The sequence below is a fragment of the Aulonocara stuartgranti genome (assembly GCF_965226115.1).
Source record: "Aulonocara stuartgranti genome assembly, chromosome: 7".
Taxonomy (NCBI): Eukaryota; Metazoa; Chordata; class Actinopteri; order Cichliformes; family Cichlidae; genus Aulonocara; species Aulonocara stuartgranti.
The window spans coordinates 4,415,937-4,436,694 of NC_138945.1; the positions used below are offsets into that span (position 1 = coordinate 4,415,937).

A 20,758-nucleotide genomic window follows, 5' to 3' on the forward strand; every position below is an offset into this window, starting at 1 on the left:
ATTTCTATTTTTATCAGCTGCATAGATCAAGTAATCGCACTAAGTTCACTCTGTGTTTGTAGCTGCATTCAGGACGCAGCGTCATGCCTTCTGTTTGTTTCTGCAGCTGTATAGACTCATGGTTTGAGATCAATCGGTCCTGCCCTGAACACCCCTCTGACTGACTGACCACCGGGCCCACTCTGAATACTGTTCAAGGTAAGAAACACACTCAGAAGGCCAAATATTACAGACGAAATGTGTGTACAGTGTGCAAAAGAGCCAGTGTTGTCTTTTTACTGCTGCTTAAATGGTGGATTTGATCAGGACAGACTGAAAATGAGGCATACATACCAAAGAGTAAAATCTCTTTCTGTTTCTTGACCTTCTTGTCTGTTACAGGACATCTCGTGGTCCTGCCGGGGATATCTGGACACAGGCGTAACCAAATCTGGTGAAACAATCAAAGTGATCAACACTTACGTATCCTGACAGAATCCATCATCCTACCAAAATAATTACTCCTTGAGAACTGAACCAAAAGAAAAAAAAAGCGTAACTGTCGAACCATCGTTCACTCCCTCCATCTTACATCTGCTGATGATACTGCTGAGAACCCACCACCCTTCCTTTCATCCTTCGCACCTCTTCAAGCTAACAGAGTCCCTTAAAGGGCTTAGTTGGCCTCAGCTCCCCTTCTGACTCAACCGCGGCCAGCTGCTTCCCTGACACGCTCAGGTCCTCGCAGGCCTTACATCACATCTTTGGATTCAGGCTTGTCAGTTACTTGTGTCCAGCCCTCCCATGGCCTTAACTCGGAAGAGGAGTGGAAGCAGAGCGGAGGAAGGAAGAAGGAAGGGAACCAGTGATATGGAAGGAGGAGGAGAAGGAGAAAACCGGCAAATGGATGATTGTTGAGCTGCAGGAGCTCGCTATGAGAAAAAGACTTGTACATTAGTGGGTGGGCCTCTTATCTCAATAGGACGTCAACTTGGTGATGTCCTATCATAACAGACTGGCTCCCAGTGTGCTCTTTTCTCATAGTTCCTGCCTCAGTTCTGCACTCTTCCTCACCAATATGACTCAAATAATTAATTTAAAGTCTCCGCAGTGCTATTTAGATGTGGTTCACGCATACCTGGGCAGGCAGAAAGAGTCAAAAGTGTCAAACTGGGACGTCAGCTTGTCTTGTATGTATGGGTTGGTAAGAGGGACTGGGGGCTTGGTGGAAAGGAGCAGTCCTGACTGGGAGGCCAGAAGGAGCCAGCGATGTAGTTTATGCTCCTACTGTGTGATATGTGTGTTTGGGATGCTCCACTGTCAGGCTTCACCTGGTATGTGTATGTACACTATGTGGGTGTGTGTGTATGCGTGGACTGGTGACAATGTAGCTTTTGCTGAAGCCTTGTGTGTGTGTGTGTGTGTGTGTGTGTGTGTGTGTGTGTGTGTGTGTGTGTGTGTGTGTGTGAGTGAGTGAGTGAGGCAGCATGAAAGGTTATCGTAGAGGGCTGACTGAGACAGTGCCGTGTGTGTTTTGAAATGTTTACAGTGTAGCTGTCCATGTTCCCCGTGTGTGCGACTGGCAGTCCTCCCTTTACTTTGCTGATGTTTACAGCTACAGAGAAGCGACATGACATATTGTAAATTTCACTTGTAACCTCTCTCGGCTCTTTCTTTTAAGATCTGCCAGATTTTTCATGTGATCATGATTAGTCATTTTCTTGTGAGAGCCTCGAGTAAGAGCCAGTGTGAATGAGTGTCTCTGTGCATATGACTGTTTGCATGGAAGGATTTCTGAACAGGCCCACTGGGCACAGCACCAAGGCCCAAGGAGTCAGATAACCCCGGTCCAGAGTCTGTCTTTTCTTGCTAATAAATAATAAGAGGACTTGAAAATACTCAAAAAGACCCAAACAATTTGAAAATGGAACAAATAAATAAAAAGAAACTGAAAATATTCTAAAACCAGCTCCAAAGAAATTTGAAAAGATCCAAATCAGAGACCCACAGCTACCTAAAACAGCTACAGACAGACTCGACTGACTCAAAACAGCAACAAAGAGACTTAAAATGATTTAAAATTGCTGCAAAGACACTTAAACTAACTTCAGTGGCTACCAAATGACTGAAAACAACTACAAAGAGACACTAATGATTCAAAAATGACGTAGAAAGATTCAAAAATAACTCAAAACAACAGCCACGACTACCAAAGGGACTCAAAATGACCTGAAACAGCCACAGACAGATTAATGACACAAGAAAAAACAACTACAGACGCATAATAATTTATAATACTCAAAATGACTCAAATGAATCAAAACAGTTAGAATTTTTTTTAAATGGGCTCAAAATGTCTACTGAGAGACTAGAATGACTTCCAAACAGCCAAAAATTGACTCTAAATAATTTAAAACTGCAACATGGACATTCATAATCAATTAAATCAAAGAAATTCATAATTCCACAAAAACAAATGAAAATCAGAATTTCTAAAACAATTTAAAATGATGTAAAAAAAACCCCAAGAATTTTAAAGAAATAAAAAAAGGACCAGGTAGAGAAATAAATGGACACAATGGAGGAACAAACGCAGAAGCACCCTGAAGACGAGCAGAGGTGGACAACAGCGACGACCGTGTCAGTTAAAGTCTTTTGTCGTTTCTTTGTGTCTTCCTTGGTGGAGGCCTTTTACAAGCCTGTGCCCGCGGGCCTGTTGGCTCACGATCCATCCATGACTGTTCGTGCATGTGTGCTTGCAACTGAAAAGGCGCCTCTTGGTCTTTGCGACTGTCGGTTCCCCACATTGTATTTCTGCTAGAGCAGGTCTGGCTGTCTGCGACGGGAGACGTGAGCCACTCAGACCCTTAAAAGGACTCTGTAGTCCCACTGTGGAGCCGCTGAACGGGGCTTATTTATTCATTTGTTCATATTTAACAATATTTGTTTAATATTCCAGTCATGTGGGGTGTTACTCACTCTTCAGAATGCCAAGAGCTGATGTGTGAAGACTACTACGAATCAACATACAAACTGCATTTACAAAGCTACTGTAAACAAATGGTGGAATAAATTGTGCTAGATGACAGACCATTTTCAGCTTTCATTCTGTGACCCAGATTCAACTTCTCCAGCAGGAGAAGTGGGTTTCATGGTCAACCTGCATGTGTTTTACTGGGACATGGTGTTGTTGCTGATCCCTTCAGGATGACACTCTTACATCGCTCAGAAATGTTCAGCACACAACCCCCCCCCCCCCCCCCGCCCTTCCAGGAGTTATTTTAGGACTGAATGCGAGGTATCTGCTTTCAACCTATTTCACTCTGTCATTTAACATTTAACAACATTTCCCAGAACCCAATCTGATAGTTTTCAGAGAGAAAACATTTAAAAGGCAATGAGTATGGGGTAAGAGTTTAAAATCTTTGTTTGTGCATTAGACTGCCTGAGTCATGAAGCCTGCAGGTCAAGAATAATGAGATAGGATTGGTAACTAACAATAAATCAACACTACGAGGTCTAATTTCATGCTGAGAAGTCAAACCCTAAACCTAACTATGTTGTAAATATAAACAACAGTTTATGAAACACTTTTTACATACATTTTTTTCTTTTAGTTGCCACGACTTGCAGGAACAATTTCCAAAAGCCCCAAATTACATATTCTGATACCACAGGATTAGCATCAAGGGCTTTACTTTACTAGCCAGATAATGAAAACCACTGAAAACAGACAAATCCTTCATTTCCAGCCTGAACATAGAGGTGGTTCAAAACAGCAAGCCCAAATGTGTGTGTCAATAAAGTTTTAAATCAGTTCTGATTGACACATGTAGACACTGCAAGAAGCCCAAGATGGAAAAAGAGGCACAAAACAACAAGGAAGCTCAAGCAAAATGAAAGCTAATCTATATATCAAGGGAATATCAGAGCATGCAAGCACGGGACAACAAATAACCCACAATTCCATGCACATGTGCTGCACACCGATCAAGGCTGTCAAAGTCTAACGTCGGTAATAATCTGAGTGTTTAAATATATATGTATTTTTTTTCTACACCTAATATACTTTTCGAATTTGTAAAGAATTTCTTGGTGTATCTCAAATGAAGATGGGTTGAAATATTCACAGGTCTCCAGTTGGCAGCATAACTCAAGAAGTCAGTTTACATACTGTTGAGTGTGCCCAAAAGGACACTTACCACAGTTTATTTACACAAATGCATGGCGGGAAACATACTGAGCATGTTGCATAGTGCGGGATGTCAGCAGATGACTTTACAGAAACACAAAAAGAGCGCTAGTAGCTGCAAAACAGCTGCAAAGACACAAAAGACCAAAAATAACAATGAAAAAAGATCTGAAAGGAGCAGGAAAATGAACACAAATGGCCTGTATTTATATAGCGCTTTTCTAGTCCTAAGGACCCCAAAGTGCTTTACACATCCAGTCATCCACCCATTCACACACTGGTGATAGCAAGCGACGTTGTAGCCACAGCCACCCTGGGGCGCACTGACAGAGCCGAGGCTGCCTGGCGCCACCGGGCCCTCTGACCACCACCAGTAGGCAACGGGTGAAGTGTCTTGCCCAAGGACACAACGACCGAGACTGTCCAAGCCGGGGCGAACTCCCAACTCTTGAGCCACGATCGCCCACAAGTAAAGCAATTAACAGAAAGAAAAGCCCCTCTCAGGCTTCATCAGTTTGTTAAAGTGATGACACTTTGTCATGCAGACTCTTTGACTGGTGAGACATGACAGAATAAAACAGTACTTGTGCGATATTATGTAATATACATCAGTACACAAAATTTTCTTTTCTTGTCTTGCAATATTTTGACAGCTTTTTCATTTAAGAAGGCAACTTCCAGTATGTAGTCATGGAAACAGGTCCATATGCACTTGAGCAGACCTTAAATGGGTCAGGCAGATGTTCTACTGCAGGTTAAAAACTGCGACATACTGAACTTGCCACTGCTGTGCTGTTTGCATAACTGCATACTGCTCACTTCCTTTTGGAGACAGTCATGGGTCTGCTGCTGGATGATTCACCTGAAACACTTCTAGATGCAACCTGGAGCAACAAACTGATTGTCAGAGTCTTTCTGTCTTCATCACGGAAAGTCTGTGTCAGAAACGTATGATTCAGTCTGACATAGACGTTTCACTGCAGAGGAAATAAATGAGGTAAATTTGAACATATGTGAAAGCTTGGAAACATTAGTGTGGCCCCCTCCCAGCAATAAAAGGTATGTGAACTTTTGCACTACTTTTTTACACAGCGTTAAACACGTAAACACATCCTGAAAAACAATAAATCAATCAAAACATGCATGCATGCATATTCAGACTTGATCCTGTGAACAGAAAAATAAATGGGCATCTTTGAGCCTTACATGAGATTATTTTGGGCAAAGTTAAACTATTTTTGATAGTTGCAGAACATAAAAGAAAGAGAAGAGCTGGCAGCGCCACGTGGGAGGCTTACATGTCTGCCTATTTACAGCTCCACCTCAGCTCCTAGAGTCCTTCCTCTTTATAGGGTTAAAATCCAAAAAACATAATTAATATTAGATATTTAAATTGCAGGCTGAAGCAGTTTTACTGTGTCATTTAAAGTGGAAAAAATGATTACTATATAATTCTTTTACAGCCATTTGTGGGAAGGTGGCATTATTTTCATTAGGATTTTTTTTCTCTGACACTGTTGAAAAAATAAGAATGCATGAAAATCAATGCTGCCAATCATTGACCCAGCTTAGGACCTGATAAAATTAATTGGATCATTTACTCCTTAAAATGTATTTTATGGAGATTACTTTTGGTTTGTTGTTGTTTTTTTTGATAAAAATTAGTGGAGCTATGTAAACATATTGGCCTTTAAAGGGTTAAAATCACAAAACATATGATTAAATACAAATAATATTTGATATTTATGTTTCAGGCTGAAGTAGTTTTAAACACCGAGTCATTTAAAGTGGAAAAAATATGACTTTATAAGAATTTTTACAGCAGTTTCTGAGAAGGTGGCATTTTTATCCTCGGGGTAAAAAGAGCTGGGATTTTGGGATTTTTAAGGTTGACAACAGGATCCTAAACTACGCTGACTCTATAAATAACTAAAGTCCTGCCAAAACCAAACAAAAAAAAAAAAACCTTGCTAATAACCTAATTAGCAGCTGTGTGTAGTTAGTAGAAATGTACAGTTCAAAATGTAAACGAACAAGTCAGCGCTACCTAAAGGTGCGAACAACATTAACAACTGCAAATTTGATAAAGACATCACAAAATATGTCAGTTTTATGCTGTTTTTTCTGTTGCCTTTCCAAATGTACACATGTTAGCAAAGTTTCCTCTACAGCATGTGGGGATTATATCATTTTATATCATTTTATATCAGGTTGATTCTTTTACATCTTTTTATTTAGCTTTGAGCAGTGTCATTTGATTAAACATTTATTCCATTTATTAAACATACAGTTTCAATCAGTTTCAATCTTGTTTTTCAGTTTCATAATGTCCATCAAAGTGTTCCAGGTTCACAGCCGGTGCGCTCTCACTCATATGTAAAGTAATGCCATTTTGTGAAAGTTGCCAGCATGTCTCAGGGCCTCAGGATGTCCAGGCTGTGACTCACTGGATTGGGGTATTACTGATACTGGGCTGTCACTTTCAGCTGGTCACCAGTGGTTATTTTATGCCAAACCACAGTCCTTCTAAACCACATGCAGACACAAATTACTGAAGCAAGAAGATGTAAAAAACCAGAGACATCTTGTGCACAGTGCTGAGATGCAGGTGGCATGTGACAAAATACAGTGTGATGTACTGGGTTTAGAATTTATGGCACATTTTTAACATTTGCCAGGTTTGTGTGGGTCACTTATATCAGGGTTAGGGGTGGGAGTGAGCTTAGGTTAACATCCATCTTGTTTTAAGGAACTTTTGCCTGTTTGCTTGAAAAAACTTACGGCAGCAGAACTGCAGGACCAAAATGTCTTCATGGTACTGTCTGGAAAGCAAATCTTAACCCTAACCTTAATGCTGAGTTCAAGCACCTCTCCTGTATAATACGTTTTGGTTAATTCTGGGTAGAATCATGTTACTTTGCGTAGACACAGGACCTCTGAAGGGTTCCTGAAGAGTTTGGCACTGAGACACTGACAGATGATGCTTTGGGTCATGTGGGTTGTGGGCTTCTCCATGGATCTGACTTGTTCACGCGCACCCTTCAGATTCTGGATCAGATTAGGAGTTTGGAGGCCAGCTGAAAGACTTTAGGCTGTTTCCCTGCAGCCATTCCTGGGCAGGTTTGCGGTGTAGTGGGGATACACTGTCATGCTGTCCGAGGCAGCTGCCATCAGGGAGCACCACTGGGGAGGAGTGTGCTTGGTCTGCAGCTATGTTGGGTGTGTGGTACATGTTGGTTAGGAGTCAAAACACCATTCATATCATGCCAGAAGTTTATCCCAGCCAAAAATTACATAATAATGACACAAAAATCCTCAAGTTATTTATTTGTGACTTTAACTCTGTTCCTGATTTGAGTAATACTTCACCTGTCAGTGTTTACGTGCTCACCAAATCAACCAGAAGTTTTTGTTGGTTTTTTTTTTTTGCAGGAATTCCATTCCATATTTTACTCAAGAGTTTCTTCTGGAGCACCCACATTGTGTCACAATGCCTAATGCAGTGTTAGCGGAAAGTGCTACGAACTTCAGCACAAAGTGTTCAATCCCACTTGCGTGTTTTTCTAATATTAGAGCACTTGCGGTCATAATGTGGTTATGATGCCTCATGAGCGCCACTTCAAATAAAGTGTTGCAGGCCTGTTAGTGCTGAGATCATCCCTTCTGCTTATTATGGCCATGATGCATGGAGGGATTTCAGGAGAAGATTTTAACTTCAGCATTATGATGCATGGAACACAGAAAACCAACTAATAATAATAACTGCAGCTATTATTGCCTGTTTATGGGACACACAGTGTTCTCAGTCTATCATAGCCTGCAGCTAACAGAGGGGGATGATGTTTTGTGGAAATTAGTCAGTTTCTCACAGTGAAAAGTCCCTGCTGGCTCAGCTCAAACAAACGAAGATAGTACCTTCATTCACTACTGCTGCATTTTATTTAAATTAATGACTTATTTTACATTCTGAGCATTTGAATAATCACATGTTTATTGTGGATACTAGCATGACTCATGACTTTGGTGTGCAGTATGCACATCCAAGGCAAACTGAAGGTACCCTTACTGAATGGAGAGAAGGAAGATTACTGAATAGACTTGCTGCAATTTTTCTTTTATAAACTCATCAATGTCATCAAGAGATATATAAAGAAGGTCAGAGGGAAGACAAGTTTGAAGTATGCTAATTTCACTTTTAAGTGTGCTTCACAGAAAACTTAGTGTTAACTTGGCATTCATAGTTTAAGATACTTATCTTCTTTTTACAATTGTAGATGTAATTATTACAATTGCAATCATTACAGCGAAACATTCTTACAACCTGATACAAGGTGACTTTACATTTTTAATGGTTACATTCTGACCTCTAATGGCTGAAATTGTAATTACAGATTGCTTTTTATGGACAAATTTTTTTATGCTTTTCTTTGAATGAACAACTTGTATTATAATAAGGGCTAAGCCTGTTATTTGTCCTTACATAATTTGAAAATGAAATTCAGCACGTTTAAAAAAAATCAAAAACACAAAAAACAAAAAAAGAAGAGAAAAATAATCGATAACTGATTTTCGTTTGATTTTCACTAGCAATCGATTGCTCTGGTCTTGAGCTCTCTGCCGCTCTGGTTGTTTCGTCATATTTTCTGGCGCCAAAACAGCAAAGGTAAAACAGACTGTAAACATAGCGGAGCTGGGTTGCGTCAATAACAGTTTACTAAAAGTATTTTTGTTACTGACCGCTTTACAGATTATTCAAACGTAAATGGACACGCAGTCGTATTTTCCCGTACCGCCTGGGGTGGGTATGGAGGAGAATTTCCTGTCTTTGGACGATATTTTGCTCTCTCATGAGAGACTTCCTATCCGGACAGAGTGCACTTTCCCTCGGCTTGGCTTTCTGGAGAAGTCGAGTGACACGCAGGACATCCCGGAGGTCGGTAAACACATAACAGTTAAAGTTTTGCGAATGTATTTATGCTAAAACAAGTAAACCAAAAGTACCGGAATCGCCCATTTATCTTTTTCACAAAGCTACTTACATCTCGCTAAACTTCATTCATATTTTTGATACTTTTGTTTATGTCATTGTATTTATAAAGGGAGAATCTTCGAAAAAGCAGTTTCCAGCGTTCAAGGATAGACAGGACTCGCGTGTAAATTCGGCGTATTTATAAACGCGAACAACTATACCAGTATCAAAATTTCTAACTTGTGTATGCTTAAGCTTCAGCTAGTTAGCATCGCAAGTGTTCTTCAGTCGGCTACCAGAAAGTCAAAAGTCAAAGTCAAAGTCAACTTTATTTGTCGATTCTGCCACATGTACAGGACATACAGAGAATAGAAATTGCGTTACTCTCAATCCCTAGATAAATAGCAAATGAACATTTAAATATATTTAAATATAAAAGTGATTAAAAATGCAAGTAAAATAATTAAAAAGTAAAAATTTAAATAAATACAATTTTACATATAACAAGAAAGCTATACAATATACAATATAATGGGTAAGTGACATTGAGTGTAAACCAGGCAGAGTAGTGCAAATAGGCAAATAGTGCAAATGGAGATTTAGTAGTGTACGGTAAGAGAAAGTGTAACAACAAAGTCTTATGAGGTAATGGCAGTCCAATGCTCCACAAAGTGACTGGTAACTGGTGCAGGCCAGTGAGTGAGTCAGAGAGTGTGTGTGTTTGTGTGTGTGTGACAGAGTTCAGTGAGACCGTGGAGGAGAGAGGGGAGAGGGGGCAGAATCGGGAGGGAGTTAAGCTTCCTGACAGCCTGATGGATGAAGCTGTCCTTCAGCCTGCTGGTCCTGGCCTGGAGACTCCGCAGTCTCCTCCCCGACGGCAGCAGCTTGAAGAAGCTTTGCATTGGGTGCGTGGGATCAGCCGCTATGCAAAGGGCTTTTTTAGTGAGACGGGTGCTGTAAATGTCCTGGAGGGAGGGGAGAGAGACACCAATGATCCTCTCTGCAGCTCTCACTATGCGTTGGAGGGTTCTATGGCAGGACGCATTGCAGGCTCCAAACCACACAGTGATGCAGCTCGACAGGATGCTCTCGATGGTGCCTCTGTAGAAAGTGTACATGATGGGGGCTGGTGCTCCTGCTCTTCTTAGTTTGCGGAGAAAGAAGAGACGCTGCTGTGATTTCTTGGCCAGTGCTGTGGTGTTGTACGTCCAGGAGAGATCCTCTGTGATGTGCACACCCAAGAACTTGGTGCTGCTCACTCTCTCCACAGACGCTCCGTCAATGGTCAGAGGAGCATGTTGGGTGTGCATTCTCCTGAAGTCCACAACAATCTCCTTCGTCTTCTCCACATTCAGAGAGAGATTGTTGTCAGCACACCACGTGGCCAGGCGTCTCACCTCACTTCTGTAGTCGGTCTCATCCCTGTTGCTAATGAGACCCACCACCGTTGTGTCGTCCGCAAACTTGATGAAGAGGTTGGAGCTGTATGATGGAGTGCAGTCATGGGTCAGCAGAGTGAAGAGGAGGGGGCTCAGCACACATCCCTGCGGGGCCCCCGTGTTTAAAATGATGGTGCTGGATGTATTACTGCCAACCCGTACTGCTTGAGGTCTTCCGGTGAGGAAATCCAACAGCCAGTTGCACAGTGAGGTGTTGAGCCCCAGCTGGACCAGTTTTTGAATGAGCTGTTGGGGGATTATGGTGTTGAATGCTGAACTGAAATCTATGAACAGCATTCGAACATATGAGTCATTTTTGTCCAGGTGTGTGAGTGCTGAGTGGAGTGCAGTGGAGATGGCATCATCGGTTGAGTGGTTGGGCCGATACGCAAACTGGAAGGGATCCAGGGAGGGGGGCAGGACAGTCTTGATGTGTTGCATGACTAGTCGTTCGAAGCACTTCATCAGGATGGGAGTAAGTGCAACAGGACGGTAGTCATTAAAGCAGGAGGGAGATGACTTTTTTGGAACCGGAATGATTGTGGTGGCTTTAAAACATGTGGGGACGACAGCCTGGATGAGTGATATGTTGAAGATGTCTGTGAAGACATCAGTGAGTTCCACTGCACAGAAGGTGGTACTAGTCTTAAAAATCTACTACTAAACAAATAAACTACATTTGAAAAGCAATATTTCTAAGTACATAAAGGAGCAGGTAACGTCAAGCCTTGCTGTAGGTATTACAGTAAAGTGAACAGTGCTTTAGTACATGTGAGGTCTTGGAGTTCTTAAAAAATCCGGTGTACACCAAAACACACCCCTGTAGCACTATTAGAGCTCCAGAGAGCCGGGGTATTGTTACTCCATCACTGTCTTTTGTTTCATCCCAGGGTACAAAGATGGAGCTTCCTCTGTGGCTGACCAAGGGCCTGTACGAGAGGAAGAGGAAAGTGGTCTCTGTGGAGCTTCCTAAGGTGTACAAAGAGGGTTGGAGGACCGTGTTCAATGCTGATCCCAACGTGGTGGACCTCCATAAGATGGGGCCCTACTACTATGGCCTGGGATCCCAGATGCTGCACTTTGACAGCCCAGAGAATCCTGAGATCGCACAGACTTTGCTGCAGGTAAAAAAAACAAACGTTAACATGGAGGTAATCAAGGATGAGAGAGACCAGAGTGTTATATACCTATGTGGTATGTGACTTTTGTTGCCATGATGCCAGGTCTCTCTTGGAAATGAGATTTTTAATCTCAATGAGATTTTTTACCTGGATAAATAAAGGATTAATAATAAAAAAAAAGAGTAGATCTGCATCACTGAAAGTGCAAAATAATCCTTATTTATCTTTTACTGTCCTGCAGTGCCTGCTCCAAAGCATGTTAGGTTCGACTTAAGAAATTAACAGGTGTCTGGAAAATAGTGTCACCATCTTTCAGACCTCTGTCTGGACTAGGGCTGCCACAAACGATTATTTTGATAGTCGACTAGTCACCGATTATTTATGCGATTAGTCGACTAATCAGATCATCATCCACTGGACGTAAAACTACAGCTTATTGCACCAGCAGCATCTGCTCTTATATAACTATCATTAGCTTACAGCTTTAAGCTTTTAAGGTGCTAACGAAAAATAAAGACAAGATGATAGTTTATTCAATTTTAATGAAATTTGCAGATTGTTTCGGTAAAGTTTAATAAACTCCTTGCTATCTAAAATATAACAGGACACCGGAGTATATTCTCCAGCATCTCACACTTCTGATAATCAGCTGTCTGCTTGACGTTTATTCAGCTGTGTAAAAACTATAACTTTAATCTCAGCCAAACCGATTTACTCAGGAACAAATAAAATACAAAAAAAAAAAAAGCCAAACAACAACATTTTTAATTTATCTAAGTGACTCATATATATTTAACCTGAGTCGCGAAAGACGGCGGTGAGTTTGAAAACAATTTGCCGGGAGTCCGGTGTTCTCACCGCGCTAGTGACCTAGCCCCCGGCTAGCTATCGAGCTAGTGGGTAACAGACGTCTCCGAAAACGTCGGAGCGCTTTTGAAAATATGTGGTGTCCTGATAAACTGAGCCGATATTTGAGGTTTACACAGCTACATTCTCGCTTGAAAATATGTTAAACGTTTATTTTGTGACCCAGAAAGAATAATAAGAGTAATATTAAAACTAACTAGCTACCGCCATTGTTGGAAACTAAGCTGGGCCGCGCTATGAATTCTGGGACACAGCTGCTTCTTCTTCTTCGGGGTTTAACGGCAGCTGGCATCCTTGTACATGCTGTGCTGCCATCTTCTGTTTCAGTCCGTTATTACACTCTTAAATCCTGCTATTATTCCTGCGTCTTTTGCGATCTTACAAAGTTTCAAACGACACGTCGACTATTAAATCAGTCGTCGACGATTTTGATAGTCGACGTAATCGTGACTAGTCGACAAATCGTGGCAGCCCTAGTCTGGACACGGTATGAGTGTCTAAAGTCTTAAAAACATTATTGAGAAGAATAGATTCTTAGGAACTTAATTCTGCTGTTGTTGTTGTTGTTGTTGTTTTTTTTTTCATTCTTTGTTTTGTTTTTTTATTTATTCTGTAGGGAAATTTTAAACACTTTTATTGACCTATTGGCCTGGTTTTATTGATCATAAAACCAGGCACCTAAGCTGTGTCGCCGATCTTATATAAAATTTGTTAGTGAGCCTACTTACTTCTTTGATTTAGGCTTCTGTGTTTGTCCTTCACTAACTTGCCTTATTTTTCAGAACTGCAGCTGAAACAATATAGCCAACCTTATCTTAGATACAAGTAAATAACATTTTAATTGAACTAAATACAGTTTTAATTACAGTCACAGCCGCCTGTGTTTTAATGATAGAGCTGTGATTGTAAGAAGTATAAGCGACACACGTTATGTTTTTTTACTCTTATTCCATTTCATTGGTCACGCACTCCAAATACTGACTCTTTTTGCGAATGCTAAATCGTGGCTTGTTGAGTTTATAAGCACCTTGGGGTGGCTGTTGAGCCTGATCACCAATGTTTGGTTAAGTTATGCCAGCAGCTGTGGCTCAGGTGGTAGTTACTCCATTGGTAGGACGGTGGATCGATCCCCGACTCCTCCAGTCAGAAGTGTTCTTGGTCAAGATATTGAACCCTCGTTTGGCCCGTATGTGTTGAAGTGACTAGGGATAGACAAAAGGCCTGTGTGAATGTGTGTATGATTGGGTGAATGAAATTTGCAGTAGAAAGTGCTCTGATTACTCAACTGAGTAGAAAGATATTATAGAAGTGCCAGCTTTATCCTGTATATGTTAGTATTTGCCTCAGGTTTCATCATGTTTAGTATGAGCAGCCACCATTGTAACAGGAAAAAAGGAAACACAGACTAAGACCCACTGTAATAATAGCAGGTGTGTGCTGCACAGCCATGAAATAATACATATATAAATCAGACAGAGGTTTTTATTCCACATGACATGTGCAGTGATTGATTTCCTTCATCAAGGACACAGCATGTCTGCAGATTCATGAAAACAGTGTGTGTGCGCGCGCTATGGGAGGTGAGGCAGACCTACAGGAGAAGTACAAGCCATTAGCTTCTTGTGGTGGCAGATATTAAGTGGACTCTTCATTAAAAGCTCAACATTTTAAAATGAGTGCATGGGTGGAATTTTAAGTTGCCACCAGAGTTTTGGATTGTCTGCGTATTGATCTTTGTGTACAGATGGTTTGTACCTGAGCAGCTCATTTTATTGCCACTCATAATATTAAAAAAAAAAAAACTGAAGGAAAACAAATGAAAGAGTCCAGCTTAAGCTGTCTATACCGACGGCCCATTCTGACTGTCACTTTCTATTCGTGTTTTGCAAGTGAGGATAATTTCTGCACTTTGTATGAGGTGGAAGATGGAAAAAAGAAATTGGAGCCTGTGTTTGGTCATCGTGACTGCGATCGCCTTTGAAACATACTGTCACTGAAGCCTTTGCATGGCTCTTGTATCTTTTCCGTTCCTGCTACACCTTTTTGTCCTTGTCTTATTATCAAAGTGTCTGAAGGTCTCAGAGTATCTTAAAGCATTCATGTTGTTTTCCTAAAACCTCCTAAATGTGGTGTCTGACTGCTGCTGGCAGTAATGCTGCTTAATGATTTCCAGGTAAACTGATCCTTGTGTGATGTAAGTTTAATATGCAGGCTTGAAATAACTCCATCCATCTTTTACTGTAAAAGTGCTTCCATTATTACCAAAAATGCTTCCTCCAATAGAAATTCAGGGTGTATATAATTATAGTTATCGTGTATATCATGACTATTCAGACTCAGCTGCTGAAATATTATATAACATGCAGATTTGGTAACTGGACTGACTCTTATGGAGTGCTTTTCTGTTATGCCTGAGCACTCAAAGAGGAGCAGTCTTTACTGAAAGCCACATTCACACAGTGCCACTGAGCACATGCTGACTGTCACACACACCGGTCGATGGAATCGGCCAATTAGAGTTCAGTATCTTTGCCAAAGAACATTTCAACATGTGGACTCAAGCAGCCAGGAATGGAACCAACAACCTCTGTTTGGTAGACAGCTCGCTCTACCTCCTGAACCAATTTCGACACTTTTTCTGTAGTTAACCAGAATGACCGAGGCCATATTTCTTAGCAAGCTGTGCAGATGCTTATAGAGAAAGCTGTGCAGTTTTAACCCATTTCCAATCAGGAAGATATTACAGATTTACTTCAATTATTCATTTTTTTAAGCTATTAGATAACAAGAATATATGACTGCTTGTTTCCTTGGATGGCCTAAACCTCTTTGAGGGTGCAGGAATTAACTGAAAAGTTTGAAACAGTTGTGTTGGATACTTCTGAATTTTTCTAAAAAGTTATACTTTGGATACAACAGTTTTGTTTTCCCGCTGAGGAACACCTGCATGATGTTTTTCAGCTATGCATGTGTAGCTTTCTAGATTAATTGCTAATCTGAATGAAGAGGTTAATGTACAGTTTTGTTAAAATTGCTCCCAAAACAGATTTTTGTAACTTTTGAACACGAGCAGAACCATTTGATTAAACACGTGAGTTACTAAATGCAGAGGGTGATAAATGGCTTAAAAGGAATGTATTAATCGTGGACATTTGTACAATGTTTGATGGAGAAAAGGTGCAGAGTGGTGCATTAAAAACTGTCCAGAATTCACGAAATGTGGTATCTGATTTCCTCCCCACTTGATGAGGCACAGAACGTTTCTCTGTTTTAAGCCCTGTTTCAGTCTTCTCATCCTCTGAGGTGCTAAGCCCTCCAAATAAAGGATTTCTGCTGGATTAACACCAAGATCAAACGCGTGCTGATGGTATGTTATGCGTTCCTGGACCAGCAGGGGCAGACCACTGTTCTCTCTGCAGCCAGACATGAAGTTTTTCCTTGTAAAGAGGTCACAGTGTTTCATGGCTCTGATGTCACCTTCTGTGTCAAGCAGAAATCTGAACGTGAGATTTATTTGTTGCATAAATGAACAGATATGAGATTAGAAAGTGAGTCTTTAACTTTGTGCATGTGTTACTGCACTCTTTAGTCTTGTTTAAGGAAAGAGGATTTGTCCTGGTGTAGCTGACTGACAGAAGCAGCAGCCCAGACGTTTTATTAAAAATGCTCACAGGACACACATTCACTGATAAACCAGTGTTACTCTCTTCATCACAGCTAGGGGGTGCAGTCAGCTCAGGAAGTGTTACAGTGCTGCTGTTACCAGGCAGACTCACTTTAACCTGACTCTGACACACAAACAGAAACACATGTTCAGAGTTCTTTGCAGCCTCTCATAACTCAAACTGTTAGAAGCTGTAAGATTATTTTTAACGTGAGCACAATAGCTTAATCTGTCGTGTTGAAATTTATCAGTTATGAATAGGGATGGGCATCGTTTAGGTTTTATCCGATACCGGTGCCAAACCGGTACTTTTGAAACGGTGCCGGTGCTCAAACGGTGCTCAAACCGGTGCTTAAAGAATGGAGAACACAAAGTTGGTCCAAAAACCTGTCATGTTCAGCTGGTTTTTTGTAAAAAGATAACAATGTTAGCCTTTTCTGCAGCTATGGGGCATATATGGTATCACTCTTGGCTGGAAGCAGTGCTTAAACAATGGAAAAAACACAAACTTTGTCCAAAACCTCTCATGTTTAACTGTTTTCCACTTTTTCTTTGGTCATTTTAGCCTTTTTTGCCAGGGTGAAGGGAGTATCTGCCATCAAACAAGAGGACAGCCGCATGTAGCTATGACGATGTTTGCTAGTTCACCTTACGTGCATTAATGTAATAACATGGTTAGACTACTCAACGTAAATTACACATGAACAACATTAAGCTACTCACGCAGAGAAGAACGGCTGCTGCTGCATCATCATCCGTCATCATTTCTGCTACACTGACAGGGCTAGGGGCCAGGACTCTCCTCTTCGTGTTTTTGGGGGATGTTGCTAACTCCGGGTCCGATAACAGGCAACCCACCCGCAGTAGATGTGCTCGGTGTGAGGTCTCGCAGCAAGCTATCAAATACGGCGCATTTCTGGGCTTTTAAAAAAAAACGCTATGCGTCGCCAGGTGTTTCATCGGATTCGAGGTGTTACCTCCTTTGACAGTATCACAGTATCAGCTTATAGCACTTGTTGCTGCTGAGTTTGCATATTTTGCTGTGAAGTATAGCCAGGCTTTTGACCGCTTTGCCTTGGGCATTTTTAATCTGTAGCTCTGCTCTAAAAAAACGTACGTACCTGGACCCGCCTACTATCCTCGGAAACGTAAAACGATTGGCTAGAAGTGTATCACAGCTTGGGAAAAATAAAGCACCGAAATGTGCGCTGCCTTTCGGTCTGGTTACTACCGTTTGTCAGAACCCCTAGTTATGAATAATGCACGACTGCATTCTGACTGAAAAAATAGAAAACTAAAGGTGGCAATCAGTCTGGTGGCATAGTGATTGACAGAAAAATAACAGTTTGTTGTTTTGTTTTTTTTAAATTGTTTAAGTTTCTTGTTGAAATAGTAATTTTTTTCAATGTTCGAGTCACACATGTTAGTATTGATCTATATTGTCACAGCTGGATCTATAATATATTTGTGTGGCTATCCTTCTGTGCTAGAGATGCACTGACCCACTTTTGTCCAAGTCCTATCTGATATCGATACCATTACTTCAGATATCTGCTGATATTGAATCCTAAATTATTTCCTTGGGAATTAATAAAGTATTCTGATTCTGAAATACTAGTAATGAATTAATGACGTAATCATCCCCGTGACAAAATCACGTGCAAACTCCACACAAAGGCCTCGGCTGGGGTCGATGCTGATCGCTGTGACACCTGCCTCCCAACCTGTAACCCGGCCTTTGGAGTAAACTAAATGTTTATTCCAAAAGCCGGGTTAAATTAAAATATCCTGGGAACAAACCTTAATGCTCATGTTGACGTACTTGGATGACCCACAATTTCATTTTGTTCTTCCTGTGAAGTTGTTTTTTTTTTTTGTTTTTTTTTTTAAATGTGAAATAGAAAAAGCAAATTAACTGTTATTGAAAATAATCGTTTATCTTTTTTAATTTAATGTTACAGCTCAATGTAGCAGCAACGGGGAGAGCCATGTTTAGACACACTCTGATGTTACTGCCAATATTTTTGAGATCAAGTTTTTTTTCTTTTTTTTTCTTCTTTTTTTGAAGCTTTGAAGTTTTGCCTGAAAGTTGAAAACATGAAATTCTACATGTCTGAAGTTTAGCATTAAAATGATTATCAAAGGTGAGCTGTGTTGCACAAACTGGGTCACTCTGATTGAAAACTTTGCAAGCATGCCTAAAATGTAAAATACATTCACTGCTTGGTGAGTTTCTGCACATTAAACTTTTCCTGCTGTCCTCCATCCAGACATTTATCGCTCGCTTCAGGCGAACCATGGACTCCTCCCAGAACGCCTACAACGAGGACACGTCAGCGTTCGTGGAGCGTCTGGACTGTCTGGAGAAGGCTCTATTCAGGTCTGGCCAGAGCGGCCTAAACGGCTTCCAGAGCTGGGAGAAGGGGCAGGCCTCGCAGCTCACTGCCTCCAGCCTGGTTCTCAACTACCGCAAGAGGAAAATCACTGATGTTCAGCCCTAGCCCTGCTCACCCGCAAGACTCTTTTTAGTGCCGTCTTTGTCCACGGACCGCTTCTTCCCCTCAGCCTGAGCCATGCAGGGAGTGTTGAGACGTGGACCCTGTAAGGAGTATAAAGACATTTCTATTTATTTGTCACATTGCGTGCATTAAGAAGCTTCTTTGTGACATTTACACAAGTAAAGACTGTTTTTACCAGTAAAGATTCAAAACATTTGCTACTTTCTATCATTACAAGGCGAGTTATAATATCTTCTACTTTGGTTTGAATTTTTAAAAATCTAAAATCAAAGCAACGTTATGAAGATATTCATCCTAATATCTAAAGGCCTGTTAATAAACTTGTGATATTGGTATTAGAGCAGGGCGATATGACCAAAAATATTTATCACGATATACATTTGAAAATTTGCGATGATATAACTGACAATATAATTGACACCAGACAAAATACTTTACAACTCCACAACTTTATTAGTGCAAAAAAAACAAAACATCATTGTGTTTTCACTTAAACAAGCAGCTGTTTTTTTTTTTTTTTTTTTTTTAAATGTGCATTAAAGTTATATAAAAACTGTAAATAAAATTTCTTTCAAATTTTTTTATGCCCGCAGCACTTAAAAGGGTGAGCCAACACTTCAAGGTTCACCTGTATCTGAGCGTATTTGAGGAAAATTCAATTCAGTTGCTGTGAGGTGTTTTCTGTTCTAAGCTAAAAACCATACAATAATATAGACAAAACCTCAACAATCAGATGACCTCATATGAGCAAGGCGACCGTGGGAAGAAAAACTCCCTTTTGACAGGACGAAACCTCTGGCAGAATTGAATTGAATTTTATTTATACAGCGCCAAATCACAACAATAGTCACCTCAAGGCACTTTATGTTGTACAGTAGATTAGAGATGGCACGATACCACTTTTTTATATCTGATATCAAAAATTTTGATATCTTCCGATACCGATATGAATCAGTTATAGTGTTGTTGTTTTTTTAATATCTTGCTGATTTTTGTATAAGTTCATACTCAAGTTACAAAAAACAAACAAACACTAAAGTTATTTTGTTATACCTGTATGCAAAAAAAATATACTGCACCCAAAATATTTCATAGTTCAGAAATACTGATCAAAACCTACACCATCCTCCCTATTCTGGTATTTTAAAGAGTAAGCAACCTAACTAATAGGGTTGCAAACTCAAGCAAAAAAAAAAAAGAAATGGGGGAACCCCCCACCCTCCACCTCATGATGCTTAATCGACGTAATCAACTTTAATTTCATGCAGTGTGGGGAAAAAATGGACAGAAATAAACTCTTTTTCAAGAATAATTAAATAGATTCAGCATCTTTCTTCAACAGAATTGCAGACTGCACAGATGGAAAAAGTACTATAGCTTACTAGGGTATATTAGACTTAATAGTTACTATTTACAGTAATTGACTTCTATACATTTTTCATCAGATTAAAACTTTGGGTGTAAGATTCGGATAATTATTTATTAAAAGCTACACATTTTAAATGAGAATAAGAAAGAAAAGTATGACTTTGTGCCCCCTTTTCCCTGTTAATGCCCTATCGGCCCCCCTGGCTAAACTTTGCTAGATCCGCCCCTGCATAGCCGTTAGCTGCGTAGAAAAAGATCCTCGAGTAGAAAGTAATATTAAATAAATTCTAACAACAGCTTATCAAGCTTAAACGTGCTGCTGTTGTTCAGCCGCTGGTTTCCTCTTTCTGGTGCGAAGTGGGCGATAAACAAACAAGAGAGACGGACTCGCGACAGAAAAGCCGATCAGCTGATCACTGATCAGTTTCATGATCGAAGTAGCAGCAGGAGAGGGAGGGAGAGAGAGGCAGTCGCTCCATATATCGGTTGTTAAGCTTAACGCGGGAATGCTTTACAAACATTCAGAGATTGACTTACACACTTGCTTTACTTCTCTCGGGGATAACTTTGTCGGAGATGAAATGCCGGGTTGGTAGCGAGGCTCCAAATGCTCAACCAGATCGCTGAGAGGTCTCGCACG

The 20,758-nt window shown here is 40.6% G+C and overlaps 2 protein-coding genes across 2 annotated transcripts in view; both read left to right on the plus strand.

Annotated features, from left to right (window-relative positions):
- znrf1 (zinc and ring finger 1) overlaps positions 1-3,067 on the plus strand; it is a 62,995-nt gene extending 59,928 nt beyond the window's left edge. The window contains exons 4-5 of the mRNA XM_082541973.1: positions 107-198; positions 382-3,067. Coding sequence (XP_082398099.1) covers positions 107-164 — 58 coding nt within the window. The 3' untranslated portion in view covers positions 165-198; positions 382-3,067. The remainder of the gene's footprint in view (positions 1-106; positions 199-381) is intronic.
- Positions 3,068-8,604: 5,537 nt separating this feature from the next.
- On the plus strand, positions 8,605-20,322 carry gins3 (GINS complex subunit 3). Its single transcript, XM_082538135.1, has 3 exons — positions 8,605-9,104; positions 11,470-11,703; positions 18,502-20,322. The coding sequence occupies exons 1-3, from the start codon at positions 8,934-8,936 to the stop codon at positions 18,730-18,732; spliced, it is 636 nt and encodes a 211-aa protein (XP_082394261.1). The 5' UTR covers positions 8,605-8,933; the 3' UTR covers positions 18,733-20,322.
- Positions 20,323-20,758: the final 436 nt, after the last annotated feature.